Source organism: Aphelocoma coerulescens, unplaced genomic scaffold, assembly GCF_041296385.1.
Source record: "Aphelocoma coerulescens isolate FSJ_1873_10779 unplaced genomic scaffold, UR_Acoe_1.0 HiC_scaffold_688, whole genome shotgun sequence".
NCBI lineage: Eukaryota > Metazoa > Chordata > Aves > Passeriformes > Corvidae > Aphelocoma > Aphelocoma coerulescens.
The window spans coordinates 1488-16459 of NW_027184043.1; the positions used below are offsets into that span (position 1 = coordinate 1488).

Sequence of the window (14972 nt, forward strand, 5' to 3'; positions counted from 1 at the left end):
TTTTGTGCAATTTTTGTGGCACTTTTGGCGATTTTTTGGGGAATTCTTGGGAATTTTTGGGGCGATTTTTGGGGCGATTTTTTGTGCAATTTTTGGCGATTTTTTGTGCAATTTTGGGACGATTTTTTGTCGAATTTTTGTGGAATTTTGGGCGATTTTTTGTGGAATTTTGGGCGATTTTTTGTGGAATTTTTGTGGAATTTTTTGTGGACTTTTGGGGCGATTTTTGGTGATTTTTTGGGGGATTTTGGGGTGATTTTTTGTGGAATTTTTGGGCAATTTTTAGGGATTTTTTGAGGAATTTTTGAGCGATTTTTTTTCAAATTTTTGTGCAATTTTGGGCGATTTTTTGTCGAATTTTTGTGGAATTTTTGGTGATTTTTGGGGCGATTTTTGTGCAATTTTTGGCGATTTTTTGTGCAATTTTTGTGGAATTTTTTGTGGACTTTTGGGGAATTTTTGGGGATTTTTTGTGGACTTTTGGGCGATTTTTTGTGGCATTTTTGTGGAATTTCTGGGGCGATTTTTTGTGCAATTTTTGTGGCATTTTGGGCGATTTTTTGTGCAATTTTGGGCGATTTTTTATCGAATTTTGTGCAATTTTTGGCGATTTTTTGTGCAATTTTTGTGGCACTTTTGGCGATTTTTTGGGGAATTCTTGGGAATTTTTGGGGAGATTTTTGGGGCGATTTTTTGTGGAATTTTTGTGCAATTTTGGGACGATTTTTTGTCGAATTTTTGTGGCATTTTGGGCGATTTTTTGGGGAATTCTTGGGATATTTTGGGGCGATTTTTGGGGCGATTTTTTGTGCAATTTTTGTGGCTTTTTTAGCGATTTTTTGGGGAATTCTTGGGAATTTTTGGGGCGATTTTTGGGGCGATTTTTTGTGCAATTTTTGTGCCATTTTTGGCGATTTTTTGGGGAATTCTTGGGGAATTTTTGGGCGATTTTTTCGTGAATTTCTGGGGAATTTTGGGGCGATTTTTTGGAGAAATTTGGGGCGATTTGTTGTCGAATTTTTGTGGAATTTTTGGCGATTTTTTGTCCAATTTTTGGCGATTTTTTGTGCAATTTTGGGCGATTTTTTGTGGAATTTTTGTGGAATTTTGGGCGATTTTTTGTGGAATTTTGGGCGATTTTTTGTGGAATTTTTGTGGAATTTTTTGTGGACTTTTGGAGCGATTTTTGGTGATTTTTTGGGGGATTTTGGGGTGATTTTTTGTGGAATTTTTGGGCGATTTTTGGGCGATTTTTTGTGGAATTTTTAGGGATTTTTTGTGGAATTTTTGAGCGATTTTTTTTCAAATTTTTGTGGAATTTTTGGTGATTTTTTGGCGATTTTTTTGTGCAATTTTTGTGGAATTTTTGGGGCGATTTTTTGTGCAATTTTGGGCGATTTTTGGTGCAATTTTTGTGCAATTTTGGACAATTTTTTATCGAATTTTGTGCAATTTTTGGCGATTTTTTGTGCAATTTTTGTGGCACTTTTGGCGATTTTTTGGGGAATTCTTGGGAATTTTTGGGGCGATTTTTGGGGCGATTTTTTGTGGAATTTTTGTGCAATTTTGGGCGATTTTTTGTGCAATTTTTGTGGCATTTTTGGCGATTTTTTGGGGAATTCTTGGGATATTTTGCGGCGATTTTTGGGGCGATTTTTTGTGCAATTTTTGTGCCATTTTTGGCGATTTTTTGGGGAATTCTTGGGAATTTTTGGGGCGATTTTTGGGGCGATTTTTTGTGGAATTTTTGTGCAATTTTGGGCGATTTTTTGTGCAATTTTTGTGGCATTTTTGGCGATTTTTTGGGGAATTCTTGGGAATTTTTGGGGCGATTTTTGGGGGCGATTTTTTGTGGAATTTTTGTGCCATTTTTGGCGATTTTTTGGGGAATTCTTGGGAATTTTTGGGGCGATTTTGGGGGCGATTTTTTGTGGAATTTTTGTGGCATTTTGGGCGATTTTTTGTGCAATTTTGGGCAATTTTTTGTGCAATTTTGGGCGATTTTTTGTGGCATTTTTGTGCCATTTTTGGCGATTTTTTGGGGAATTCTTGGGAATTTTTGGGGCGATTTTTGGGGCGATTTTTTGTGCAATTTTTGTGGAATTTTGGGCGATTTTTTGGGGAATTTTGGGCGATTTTTTGTGGAATTTTGGGCGATTTTTTATCGAATTTTGGACGATTTTTTGGCGATTTTTTGTGCAATTTTTGTGGCATTTTTGGCGATTTTTTTGGGGAATTCTTGGGAATTTTTGGGGCGATTTTTGGGGCGATTTTTTGTGGAATTTTTGTGGAATTTTGGGCGATTTTTTGTGCAATTTTGGGCGATTTTTTGTGCAATTTTGGGCGATTTTTTGTGGCATTTTTGTGCCATTTTTGGCGATTTTTTGGGGAATTCTTGGGAATTTTTGGGGCGATTTTTGGGGCGATTTTTTGTGCAATTTTTGTGGAATTTTGGGCGATTTTTTGGGGAATTTTGGGCGATTTTTTGTGCAATTTTGGGCGATTTTTTATCGAATTTTGGACGATTTTTTGGCGATTTTTTGTGCAATTTTTGTGGCATTTTTGGCGATTTTTTTGGGGAATTCTTGGGAATTTTTGGGGCGATTTTTGGGGCGATTTTTTGTGGAATTTTTGTGGCATTTTGGGCGATTTTTTGTGGAATTCTTGGGATTTTTTGGGGCGATTTTTGGGGCGATTTTTTGTGGAATTTTTGTGGAATTTTGGGCGATTTTTTGTGCAATTTTGGGCGATTTTTTGTGCAATTTTGGGCGATTTTTTGTGGCATTTTTGTGCCATTTTTGGCGATTTTTTGGGGAATTCTTGGGAATTTTTGGGGCGATTTTTGGGGCGATTTTTTGTGCAATTTTTGTGGAATTTTGGGCGATTTTTGGGGGAATTTTGGGCGATTTTTTGTGCAATTTTGGGCGATTTTTAATCGAATTTTGGACGATTTTTTGGCGATTTTTTGTGCAATTTTTGTGGCATTTTTGGCGATTTTTTTGGGGAATTCTTGGGAATTTTTGGGGCGATTTTTGGGACGATTTTTTGTGGAATTTTTGTGCCATTTTTGGCGATTTTTTGGGGAATTCTTGGGAATTTTTGGGGCGATTTTGGGGGCGATTTTTTGTGGAATTTTTGTGGCATTTTGGGCGATTTTTTGTGCAATTTTGGGCGATTTTTTGTGCAATTTTGGGCGATTTTTTGTGCAATTTTTGTGCCATTTTTGGCGATTTTTTGGGGAATTCTTGGGAATTTTTGGGGCGATTTTTGGGGCGATTTTTTGTGGAATTTTTGTGGAATTTTGGGCGATTTTTTGGGGAATTTTGGGCGATTTTTTGTGCAATTTTGGGCGATTTTTAATCGAATTTTGGACGATTTTTTGGCGATTTTTTGTGCAATTTTTGTGGCACTTTTGGCGATTTTTTGGGGAATTCTTGGGATATTTTGGGGCGATTTTTGGGGCGATTTGGGGGCGATTTGGGGGCGATTTGGGGGGCGATTGGGGGCGCACCTGGCGCGGCTGCTCGGCGAGGCGCTGCGGGTCGGCGCGCACTTTGTTGCCGGGGTGGTTGGTGACCTTGGTGACCGGCTGCTTGAAGATGGACGCCGTCTGCCGGATGGGCAGCGCCGTGTTCAGGTCCGGCTTGCCCTGCGAGGGAAGGGAAGGGCGGGAATGAGCAGGAAATCCCAAGGGGAATTCCGAGGCGAAATTCCCAGGAAATTCGGGGGAAAGGCGCAGGAGAATTCGCAGAAAATTCCCGGAAAAATTCGCAGGAAATTTCAGGGAATTTATAGGAAAATTCGCGGAAAATTCGAGGAAAATTCGCAGGAAAATTCCCAGGAAATTGCAGGAAAATTCACGGAAAATTCGCAGAAAATTTGAGAAAAATTCCAGGAAAATTCCAGGAGAATTTGCAGAAAATTCCCAGAAAAATTCGCAGGGAATTCCAGCAAAATTTCCAGGCAAATTCACAGAAAAATTCTCAGGAAATTCGAGCAAAATTTCCAGAAAAAAATTTACGAAAAATCCACAAAAAAAATCCAGGAAAATTTGCACGAAAATTCCAGGAAAATTCCAGAAAAATTCCCGGGAAATTCGCAGGAAAATTCCCGGAAAAATTCGCAGGAAATTTCAGGGAATTTTTAGGAAAATTCACAGAAAATTCCCAGAAAAATTCACAGGAAAGTTCCCAGAAAATTCCAGGAAAATTCCAGGAAAATTCACAGAAAATTCCCGGAAAAATTCGCAGGAAATTTCAGGGAATTTATAGGAAAATTCGCGGAAAATTCGAGGAAAATTCGCGGGAAAATTCCCGGGAAATTCGCAGGAAAATTCACAGAAAATTCCAGAAAATTTCCCGGAAAATTTGAGAAAAAATTCCAGGAAAAGTCCTGGAAAATTCACAGGGAAATTCCAGAAAAAATTCACGAGAAATCGACAAAAAAATCCAGGAAAATTTGCAGGAAAATTCCCGGGAAATTCGCAGGAAATTTCAGGGAATTTATAGGAAAATTCGCGGAAAATTCGAGGAAAATTCACAGAAAAATTCCCGGGAAATTCGCAGGAAAATTCCCGGAAAAATTCGCAGGAAATTTCAGGGAATTTTTAGGAAAATTCACAGAAAATTCCCAGAAAAATTCACAGGAAAGTTCCCAGAAAATTCCAGGAAAATTCCAGGAAAATTCACAGAAAATTCCCGGAAAAATTTGCAGGAAATTTCAGGGAATTTATAGGAAAATTCGCGGAAAATTCGAGGAAAATTCGCGGGAAAATTCCCGGGAAATTCGCAGGAAAATTCACGGAAAATTCGCAGAAAATTTGAGAAAAATTCCAGGAAAATTCCAGGAAAATTCCAGGAAAAGTCCTGGAAAATTCCAGAAAATTTCCCAGAAAATTCCAGGAAAATTCCAGGAGAATTTGCAGAAAATTCCCAGAAAACTTCGCAGGCAATTCCAGGAAAATTCCAGGAAAAAATTCATGAAAAATCCATCAAAATTCCAGGAAAATTCACAGGAAAATTCCCGGAAAATTGCATGAAAATTCACAGAAAATTCCAGAAAATTTCCCAGAAAATTTGAGAAAAAATTCCAGGAAAAGTCCAGGAAAATTCACAGGGAAATTCCAGGAAAATTCCAGGAGAATTTGCAGAAAATTCCCAGAAAAATTCGCAGGGAATTCCAGCAAAATTCCCAGGAAAATTCCAGGAAAAAATTCATGAAAAATCCATCAAAATTCCAGGAAAATTCACAGCAAAATTCCCAGAAAATTCCCGGGAAAATTCACAGGAAAATTCACAGAAAAATTCCAGGAAAATTTCCCAGAAAATTTGAGAAAAATTCCAGCAAAATTCTCAGGAAAAATCCCGACAAAAATTCATGAAAAATTCCAAGAAAATTTCACAGAAAAATTCACAGAAAAATCACAGAAAAATTCGCAGGAAATTCCAGGAAAATTCCCAGAAAATTCCAGAAAATTTCCCGGGGAAAAAAAAAAGGGAAAAAATTGGGGAAAAAAAGGGAGGAAAATGGGGCAAAAATGGGGAAAAATGGGAAAAAAATGGGAGGAAAAATGGGAAAAAAAGGGAAAAAATTGGGGGGAAAATGGGATAAAAATGGGGAAAAAATTGGAGTAAAATTGGGATAAAAATGGGATAAAAATGGGGATAAAAATGGGATAAAAATGGGATAAAAATGGGGATTAAAATGGGATAAAAATGGGATAAAAATGGGGATTAAAATGGGATAAAAATGGGACAAAAATACTCCAAAACCACCAAAAACCGGGAAAAAACCCAGCAAAAAATCGGCCAACCCACCTCAAACCCCACCCCACCCCCCCCCCAAAAAAAATTCGGGAATTTTTCCAGGGAATGCTTCACCTTGTTGGGATTGAGGGAATGGTTACGGAGTAAATTGGGATAAAAATGAGATAAAAATGGGGAAAAATGGGGAATAAAAATGGGGATAAAAATGGGAAAAATGGGGAAAAAATGGAGATAAAAATGGGATAAAAATGGGATAAAAATGGGATAAAAATGGGATAAAAATGGGATATAAATGGGATAAAAATGGGGAAAAATGGGGGGAAAAATGAGATAAAAATGGGATAAAAATGGGGAAAAATGGGGAAAAAATTGGAGAAAAAATGGGATAAAAATTGGACAAAAATGAGACAAAAATGAGATAAAAATGGGATAAAAATTGGAATAAAAATGAGATAAAAATGGAACAAAAATACCCCAAAACCACCAAAAACCGGGAAAAAAAACAGCAAAAAAACCTAAAACCCCCTAACACCCACCGGAACCCACCCCCCTCAAAAAAATTCGGGAATTTTTTCCAGGGAATTCTTCACCTTGTTGGGATTGAGGGAATGGTTCCGGAGTAAATTGGGATAAAAATGAGATAAAAATGGGGAAAAATGGGATAAAAATTGGAGTAAAATTGGGATAAAAATGGGTAAAAATGGGATAAAAATGGGGATAAAAAGGGAGGAAAAATGGGAAAAATGGGGAAAAATGGGGATAAAAATGGGAAAAAAATGGGATAAAAATGGAAAAAAAGTGGGGATAAAAATGGGAAAAAATGGGAAAAATGGGGAAAATTGGGATAAAAATGGGAAAAAAATGGGGATAAAAATAGGATAAAAATGGGATAAAAATGGAAAAAAAATGGGATATAAATGGGATAAAAATGGGGAAAAATGGGGAAAAATGGGATAAAAATGGAATAAAAATGGGATAAAAATGGGGATAAAAATGGGATAAAAATGGGATAAAAATTGGAATAAAAATGGGGATAAAAATGGGATAAAAATGGGGATAAAAATGGAATAAAAATGGGATGTAAATGGGATAAAAATGGGATGTAAATGGGATGTAAATGGGATAAAAATGGAATAAAAATGGGGATAAAAATGGGATAAAAATGGGATAAAAATGGGATATAAATGGGATAAAAATGTGGAAAAATGGGGAAAAATGGGATAAAAATGGGGATAAAAATGGGATAAAAATGGGGAAAAATGGGGATAAAAATGGGATAAAAATTGGAATAAAAATGGGATAAAAATGGAATAAAAATGGGACAAAAATACCCCAAAACCACCAAAAACCGGGAAAAAAAACAGCAAAAAAACCTAAAACCCCCTAACACCCACCGGAACCCACCCCCCTCAAAAAAATTCGGGAATTTTTTCCAGGGAATTCTTCACCTTGTTGGGATTGAGGGAATCGTTGCGGAGCCTCTGCTTGTTCTTCTGGAGCTTGCTGGGCATCATCTTCCCGGTGCGGAAATCGAAGCTGCTCAGATCCACGGAATTCCCGAGGAATCGAGCCAGCTGCGGCTTGCTCCGGAATTTTTTCCCGCTCGGACTGGGGAGAAAAGGGGAATTTGGGGGGGGGAATGGGGGTTGGAGGGGGGAAATTGGGGTTGGAGGGGGAAAAAATGGGAATTTGGGGGGAATTTGGGGGAAAAATTGGGGTTGGAGGGGGAAAAAATGGGAATTTGGGGGGAATTTGGGGGAAAAATTGGGATTGGAGGGGGAAATTTGGGGTTGGAGGGGGAAATTTGGGGATTTGGGGGGAAATTGGGGGGAAAAATGGGGTTGGAGGGGGAAAAAATGGGGATTTGGGGGGAATTTGGGAGGAAAAATGGGGATTGGAGGGGGAAAATTGGGGTTGGAGGGGGAAAATTGGGGTTGGAGGGGGAAATTTGGGGATTTGGGGGGGAAATTTGGGGTTGGAGGGGGAAATTGGGGGTTGGAGGGGGAAAAAATGGGAATTTGGGGGGAATTTGGGAGGAAAAATGGGGATTGGAGGGGGAAATTTGGGATTGGAGGGGGAAATTTGGGGGTTTGGGGGGGAATTTGGGGATTTGGGGGGAATTTGGGAGGAAAAATTGGGATTGGAAAGGAAAAAAGGAGATTCGGGGGGAAAAATTGGGGTTTTGGGGGGAATATGGGGGGAAAAATTGGGATTGGAGGGGGAAATTTGGGGTTGGAGGGGAAAAATTGGGGTTTTGGGGGGGAAATTGGGATTGGAGGGGGAAATTTGGTGGTTGGAGGGGGAAAATTGGGGTTTGGGGGGGAAAATTGGGGATTTGGGGGGGAAATTGGGGGTTTGGGGGAGAAATTTGGGGATTTGGGGGGGAAATTTGGGGTTTGGGGGGGAAAATTGGGGATTTGGGGGGGAAATTGGGGGTTTGGGGGAGAAATTTGGGGATTTGGGGGGGAAATTTGGGGTTTGGGGGGGAAATTTGGGGATTTGGGGGGGAAATTTGGGGTTGGAGGGGGAAAAAATGGGAATTTGGGGGGAATTTGGGAGGAAAAATGGGGGTTTGGGGGGGGAATTTGGGATTGGAGGGGGAAATTTGGTGGTTGGAGGGGGAAAATTGGGGGTTTGGGGGGGAAATTTGGGGTTGGAAGGGGAAAAATGGGGATTTGGGGGGAATTTGGGAGGAAAAATGGGGATTGGAGGGGGAAATTTGGGGTTGGAGGGGGGAATTTGGTGGTTGGAGGGGGAAATTTGGGGGTTTGGGGGGAATTTGGGAGGAAAAATGGGGATTGGAGGGGGAAATTTGGGGGTTGGGGGGGAAATTTGGGGATTTGGGGGGGAAATTGGGGGTTTGGGGGGGAAATTTGGGGATTTGGGGGGGAAATTTGGGGTTGGAGGGGGAAAAAATGGGAATTTGGGGGGAATTTGGGAGGAAAAATGGGGATTGAAGGGGGGAAAAGGGGGATTGGGAAGGAAAAATTGGGGTTGGAGGGGAAAAATTGGGGATTCGGGGGGAAAAATTGGGGATTTGGGGGGAAATTTGGGAATTTGGGGGGAAATTTGGGGGTTGGAAAGGAAAAAAGGAGAATTGGGAAGGAAAAAATTGGGGTTGGAGGGGGAAAATTGGGGTTTGGGGGGGAAATTTGGGGGTTTGGGGGGGAAATTTGGGGTGGGAGGGGGAAATTTGGGGATTTGGGGGGAAAAATTGGGGAATTTGGGAGGAAATTTGGGGATTTGGGGGGGAAAATTGGGAACGGAGGACATTATGTGATTGTAATATGCAAATGAGAGGCTTCCGATATGCAAATGAGCCTATTTGATATACAAATGAGCCCAGCCTGGATGCAAGCGTGGTGATTTAATGTGCGGCGTGCAAAGGAGTCTGTTCAATATGCAAATGAGCTGGGGCGGTATGTAAATGAGATTCTAAACCCGGCGATGAACCTGGTTTAAGATGCGAACGAGATGCTTTGCTATGCAAATGAGCCGGTACGACATGCAAATGAGATGATTCGCCACGCGACTGAGCCGGATTTGCTATGCAAATCAGCTTACTTAATATGTAAATGAGCCGGTTTTAGCATGGAAATGATCTCATTTAATATGCGAACTAGCCCGCTTAATATGCAAATTAGCTGTATAGAGATGTAGGAGAGATCGGTTTTGCTATGCAAATGCCCCTGTTTAATATGCAAACGAGCCGGTTTAGTATACAGACGGACCGGCTCAGTAGGCAAATGAGCGGAATATACAAATGAGCCGCTTAAATATGCAAATAACATGACTTGCTATGCGAGCGAGCCGGTTCGACAGGCGAATGAGCTGCTCTAATATGCAAACGAGCTGGCTGAATATGCAAATGAGCTCATTTGCGTGGCGCCGGAGCGCGGGATCCCCTCAGAGAGGGAACCGGAATCACCCCGGGAAAGGAGCGCGGGGTCCCCTCACGGAGGGAACCGGAATCACCCCGGGAAAGGAGCGCGGGGTCCCCTCAGAGAGGGAACCGGAATCGCCCCGGGAAAGGAGCGCGGGGTCCCCTCAGAGAGGGAACCGGAATCACCCCGGGAAAGGAGCGCGGGGTCCCCTCAGAGAGGGAACCGGAATCACCCCGGGAAAGGAGCGCGGGGTCCCCTCACGGAGGGAACCGGAATCACCCCGGGAAAGGAGCGCGGGGTCCCCTCAGAGAGGGAACCGGAATCACCCCGGGAAAGGAGCGCGGAGTCCCCTCAGAGAGGGAACCGGAATCACCCCGGGAAAGGAGCGCGGAGTCCCCTCAGAGAGGGAACCGGAATCACCCCGGGAAAGGAGCGCGGGGTCCCCTCAGAGAGGGAACCGGAATCACCCCGGGAAAGGAGCGCGGGGTCCCCTCAGAGAGGGAACCGGAATCACCCCGGGAAAGGAGCGCGGGGTCCCCTCAGAGAGAACCGGAATCACCCCGGGAAAGGAGCGCGGGGTCCCCTCAGAGAGGGACCGGAATCACCCCGGGAAAGGAGCGCGGGGTCCCCTCACGGAGGGAACCGGAATCACCCCGGGAAAGGAGCGCGGGGTCCCCTCACGGAGGGAACCGGAATCACCCCGGGAAAGGAGCGCGGGGTCCCCTCAGAGAGGGAACCGGAATCACCCCGGGAAAGGAGCGCGGGGTCCCCTCAGAGAGGGAACCGGAATCACCCCGGGAAAGGAGCGCGGGGTCCCCTCAGAGAGGGAACCGGAATCACCCCGGGAAAGGAGCCCGAATCGCCCCGAGCTCTCCCCGTTAAAGGAGCCCGCGCTCCCTTCAGAAAGAGAAGCGGGACCACCCCGTGACAGGAGCCCGAGCTCCCCCCGTGAAAAGAGTCCGGGCTCCCCCTCAGAGAAGGAACCGGAGCCGCCCCGAGCTCTCCCCACGACAGGAGCCCGAATGGCCCCGAGCTCGCCCCGTGAAAGGAGCCCGGGCTCCCCCTCCCAGAGAACCGGAATCGCTCCGTGACGGGACCCGCAGCTCCCCCCGCGAAGAGAAGCCACGTTCCCCCTCAGAGAGGGAACCGGAACGACCCCGAGCTGCCCCCATGAGAGGAGCCCTCTCTCCCCCTCAGAGAGGGAAGCGGAATCGGCCCGTGACAGGAGCCCTCTCTCCCCCTCAGCGAAGGAACCGGAATCGCCCCGTGACAGGAGCCCGAGCTCCCCTCAAGAGAGAGAAGCGGGACCACCCCGTGAAAAGAGCCCGAGCTCCCTCTCTGACAGTGAACCGGAATCACCCCGCGCTCCCCCCGTGACAGGAGCCCGCGCTCCCCCTCCCACAGGGAACCGGAATCGCCCCGTGACAGGACACAGCCCTGACAGAGCCATGGCGGAAGCGAGCAGGCTGTCACAGCCGGCCCGGCGGCGTGTGGGCAACGACCCCACCGTCCCTGCCCTGCCAAGCGGGAAGCAGCCGCGGCTCCGGGAGCTCCCCGGGGTCGGGAGCCGCGGCGGGAGTCCTCGGGCCCGTACCTGAAGTAGTAGACATCGCTCTTGCCGGCGCTCAGGCCCGACTTGCGGATCACCTCTTCCTTCTTCCAGCCGGGAGGCAGCGCGGGACAGTCCATCCTGCCGGGCTTCTCCATGCGCCGGGCCGGCGGGACGGGGCCACCGGGGCCCGGAGCTGCCGGCCCGGCTCGCTGCGGCCGGGGCCGCTCGGTGCAGCCGGCGCCGCTCGCTGCTGCCGGCCCGGCTCGGCCCGGGGCCGGGACCCCGCGGCGATGGCGGAGCGGGCGCGCGGCGCCAGGAGCGCGGGCTGCGCGCGCAGCCGCCGGGGCGAGCCCGGCCCGGCCCGAGCGCGGCCTCCGAGCGGGGCAGAGCGGCCGCGCCGCATCATAGAGACAGCGGGGGCGGGACCGCGCCGGCCGCCCGGGCACGGCGGGGCTCGGACAGGGACACCGGAGCGGGAATCACAGCGGGAGCCGGAGCGGGACCCCTGAGGCGGAACCATGGCGGGACCCAGAGCGGGACCCTTGAGAGGGAACCAAGGCGGGACCCAGAGCGGGACCCTTGAGGCGGAACCATGGCGGGACTCCTGAGGGGGAACCATGGTGGGACCCAGAGCGAGACCCTTGAGGGGGAACCATGGCGGGACCTGGAGCGGGACAACCTGAGGGGGAACCATGGCGGGACCCCTGAGGGGAAACCATGGCGGGACCCAGAGTGAGACCCCTGAGGGGGAACCATGGCGGGACCCAGAGCGGGACCCCTGAGGGAGAACCATGGCAGGACCCGGAGCGGGACCCTGAATCGTGCGGCACGATTCACCCTTGAGGCAGAACCATGGCGGGACTCCTGAGCGGGACCCTGACGGGGAACCATGGCAGGACCCCCTGAGGGGGAACCATAGTGGGACCCCTGAGGGCGAACCATGGCAGGACTCCTGAGGGGGAATTATGGCGGGACCCAGAGTGGGACCCCTGAGGGGGAACCATGGCGGGACCTTGAAGGGGGAACCATGGCGGGACTCCAGAGTGACACCACGAGGGTGAGACCCCTGAGGGGGCACCATGGTGGGACCCAGAGCAGGACCCCTGAGGGGGAACCATGGCGGGACCCGGAGTGAGACCCCTGAGGGGGAACCATGGCGGGACCCGGAGTGAGACCCCTGAGGGGGAACCATGGTGGGACCCAGAGCGGGACCCTTGAGGGGGAACCATGGCGGGACCCAGAGCGGGACCTCGAAGGGGGAACCATGGCGGGACCCAGAGCGGGACCTCGAAGGGGGAACCATGGCGGGACCCAGAGCGCGGCCCACAGGTGGCACAGGGGATCTCCCTCTGCAGCTCCGCCATTCCCTATTCCCTTTCCCTGGAAGCGCCGCGTTTATCCCGCGGGATCCAGCGCGGCTTCTCCCCTCCCGCCTCCCGCCTCTCCCCTCTCCCTTCCCGCCTCTCCCGTCCCGCCTCAGCCGCCGGCTTTAGGACCGAGCTGCGGCGGCCTCAGCGCGCAGGGGCGGCCGAGCCCCGTCCGGCCGCATTCCCGACGCTTCTCCCCCTCTTTCCCATTTCCCTTCCCGATGCCGACCGCATTCCCGGGAGCTGCTGCTGCGAGAACGCCGCCATTCCTGGAGGAGCAGCACGGAGCCGCCAGGTGAGCACCGAGGAGGGCGAAGGCGGAGCGGGCCAAGATGGCGCCGGCGCTGAGGGGAGGGGAGGGGGGGGTGGAGAAGCGACAGCGGAGCTCCCAAAGAATTCCAGAATTCCTCCAAATCCATGGAATTCTCCCCGGGGGGAGTTGATCCAAACTGGGAATTGGGGTCGTGCTCGTTGGGTGGTGGTGAGGGGAAGGGGTGGAAATGCTGCTCGATCCCCAATTCCCGTCCAAACCTTCCTGTGAGGAGCGGTTTTGGTGGGGTTTTTTTTTTGGGAATTTCAATGGATCGAGGTGAGCAACAATTCCGGGAGATTGAGGAGTTCTTCACTCGCTTCCTAAATTCCCCCTCCGTTTTCCGATTTTTCGGGAATTCGCTCGTTTTGATCCCGATTTTTTCCCCCCTCTCCACATCCCAGATGGGAAAAGGGGGATTTGGGATGGGAAATTGGGAATTTTGGGGGGAAAAGTGGGAATTTGGGATGGGAAGTGTGGGAATTTGGGATGGGAAAAGTGGGAATTGGGAGGGAAAAGTGAATTTGGGGGGTAAAGTGGGAATTTGGCGGGAGAAGTGGGAATTTGGGATGGGAAAAGTGGGAATTTGGTGGGGAAAAGTGGGAATTTGGAGGGAAAAGTGGGAATTTGGGGGGGAAAAGTGGGAATTTGGGGGGAAAAGTGGGAATTTGGGGGGAAAATTGGGAATTTGGGGGAAAATTGGGAATTTGGAGGGAAAAGTGGGAATTTGGGGGGGGAAAGTGGGAATTTGGGGGGAAAAGTGGGAATTTGGGGGGAAAATGGGAATTTGGGGGGAAAATGGGAATTTGGGGGGGAAAGTGGGAATTTGGGGGGGAAAGTGGGATTTGGGGGGAAAAAGTGGGAATTTGGGAGAGAAAAGTGGGAATTTGGTGGGGAAAAGTGGGAATTTGGAGGGAAAAGTGGGAATTTGGGGGGGAAAAGTGGGAATTTGGAGGGAAAAGTGGGAATTCCCCGCCAAATCCCACTTTTTCCATCCCTAATCCCACTTTTCCCTCCCCAAATCCTGGAATTCCTCCAGCTTTGCTTCGCTCCGAGCCAAGGAACTCCCGGCCAAGTTCATCAGGAAACTCCGACCAGTGCCGGGACCTCTCCCGGATTTCCTGGATTTACCAGGAATGAGCTGGAAACCCCCAAATTCCCTTTTTTTTCCCAATAAAGTGACTTTTATCCCAAGTAATTCCACTTTTCCGGCAATTCCCTGCTCCCAGAATTCCATAAAATCCATCCCAAGCGGGATTCCCTCAGGAATTCGCCCCTCCCGCCGCTTCTTTTCCCGCCCTCCCTCCTGAGGGGAAGGGGGGGAGGAGCGGCAGCGCGGCCGAGCCGGGAAAGAACAAATTCCCGTTTTTTCCCAATAAAAGTGACTTTTATCCCAAATAATTCCACTTTTCCCTCCATTCCCTGCTCCCAGAATTCCCTAAAATCCTTCCCAAGCGGGATTCCCTTGGGCCACCCCACCCTGCCCGAGGGTTTCCCGCCGGCAGGAAACTGTGAGGGGACCCCGAGCCTGAGGGGACCCCGAACCTCAGGGGACCCCAAGCCTGAGGGGACCCCGAGCCTGAGGAGAGGGCGGGAAACCATGATGGGACCCCGATGCCGAGGGGACCCCGATGCCGAGGGGACCCGAGCATGCGGAGCCATCTTTGTGCTGCCCTGAGGGGAACGGAGCCGCCACCCCACCCTGCCCGAGGGTTTCCCGCCGGCGGGAAACGTGAGGGGACCCCGAGCCTGAGGGGACCCCGAGCCCGAGGGGAACCCGAGCGTGAGGGGATCCTGAGCGTGAGGGGACCCCGAGGCAGAGGAGAAGGCGGGAAACCATGTTGGGACCTCGAGCCTGAGGGGACCCCGATCCCGAGGGGACCCGAGCCTGCGGAGCCATCTTTGTGCTGCCCTGAGGGGAACAGAGCCGCCGCCCCACCCTGCCCGAGGGTTTCCCGCCGGCGGGAAACGTGAGGGGACCCCGAGCCTGAGGGGACCCCGAGCGTGAGGGGAACCCCGATCCCGAGGGAACACCGATCCCGAGGGGACCCGAGCCTGCGGAGCCATCTTTGTGCTGCCCTGAGGGGAACGGAG

The 14972-nt window shown here is 49.1% G+C and overlaps 1 protein-coding gene and 1 long non-coding RNA gene across 2 annotated transcripts; one reads left to right on the forward strand and one right to left on the reverse strand.

The window, feature by feature from the left end:
* Positions 1 to 3511: 3511 nt before the first annotated feature.
* Positions 3512 to 11483, reverse strand: LOC138102302 (methyl-CpG-binding domain protein 2-like; the record flags this gene model as incomplete). Its single annotated transcript, XM_069000001.1, has 3 exons — positions 11244 to 11483; positions 7214 to 7373; positions 3512 to 3649 (listed from the first exon to the last, which is right to left on the reverse strand). Coding segments are annotated over exons 1-3 (411 nt in total), but the record flags the coding sequence as incomplete, so codon positions are not given.
* Positions 11484 to 12524: 1041 nt separating this feature from the next.
* On the forward strand, positions 12525 to 14076 carry LOC138102303 (uncharacterized). Its single transcript, XR_011147404.1, has 2 exons — positions 12525 to 12863; positions 13918 to 14076. It is a non-coding gene; the product is annotated as an uncharacterized lncRNA (long non-coding RNA).
* Positions 14077 to 14972: the final 896 nt, after the last annotated feature.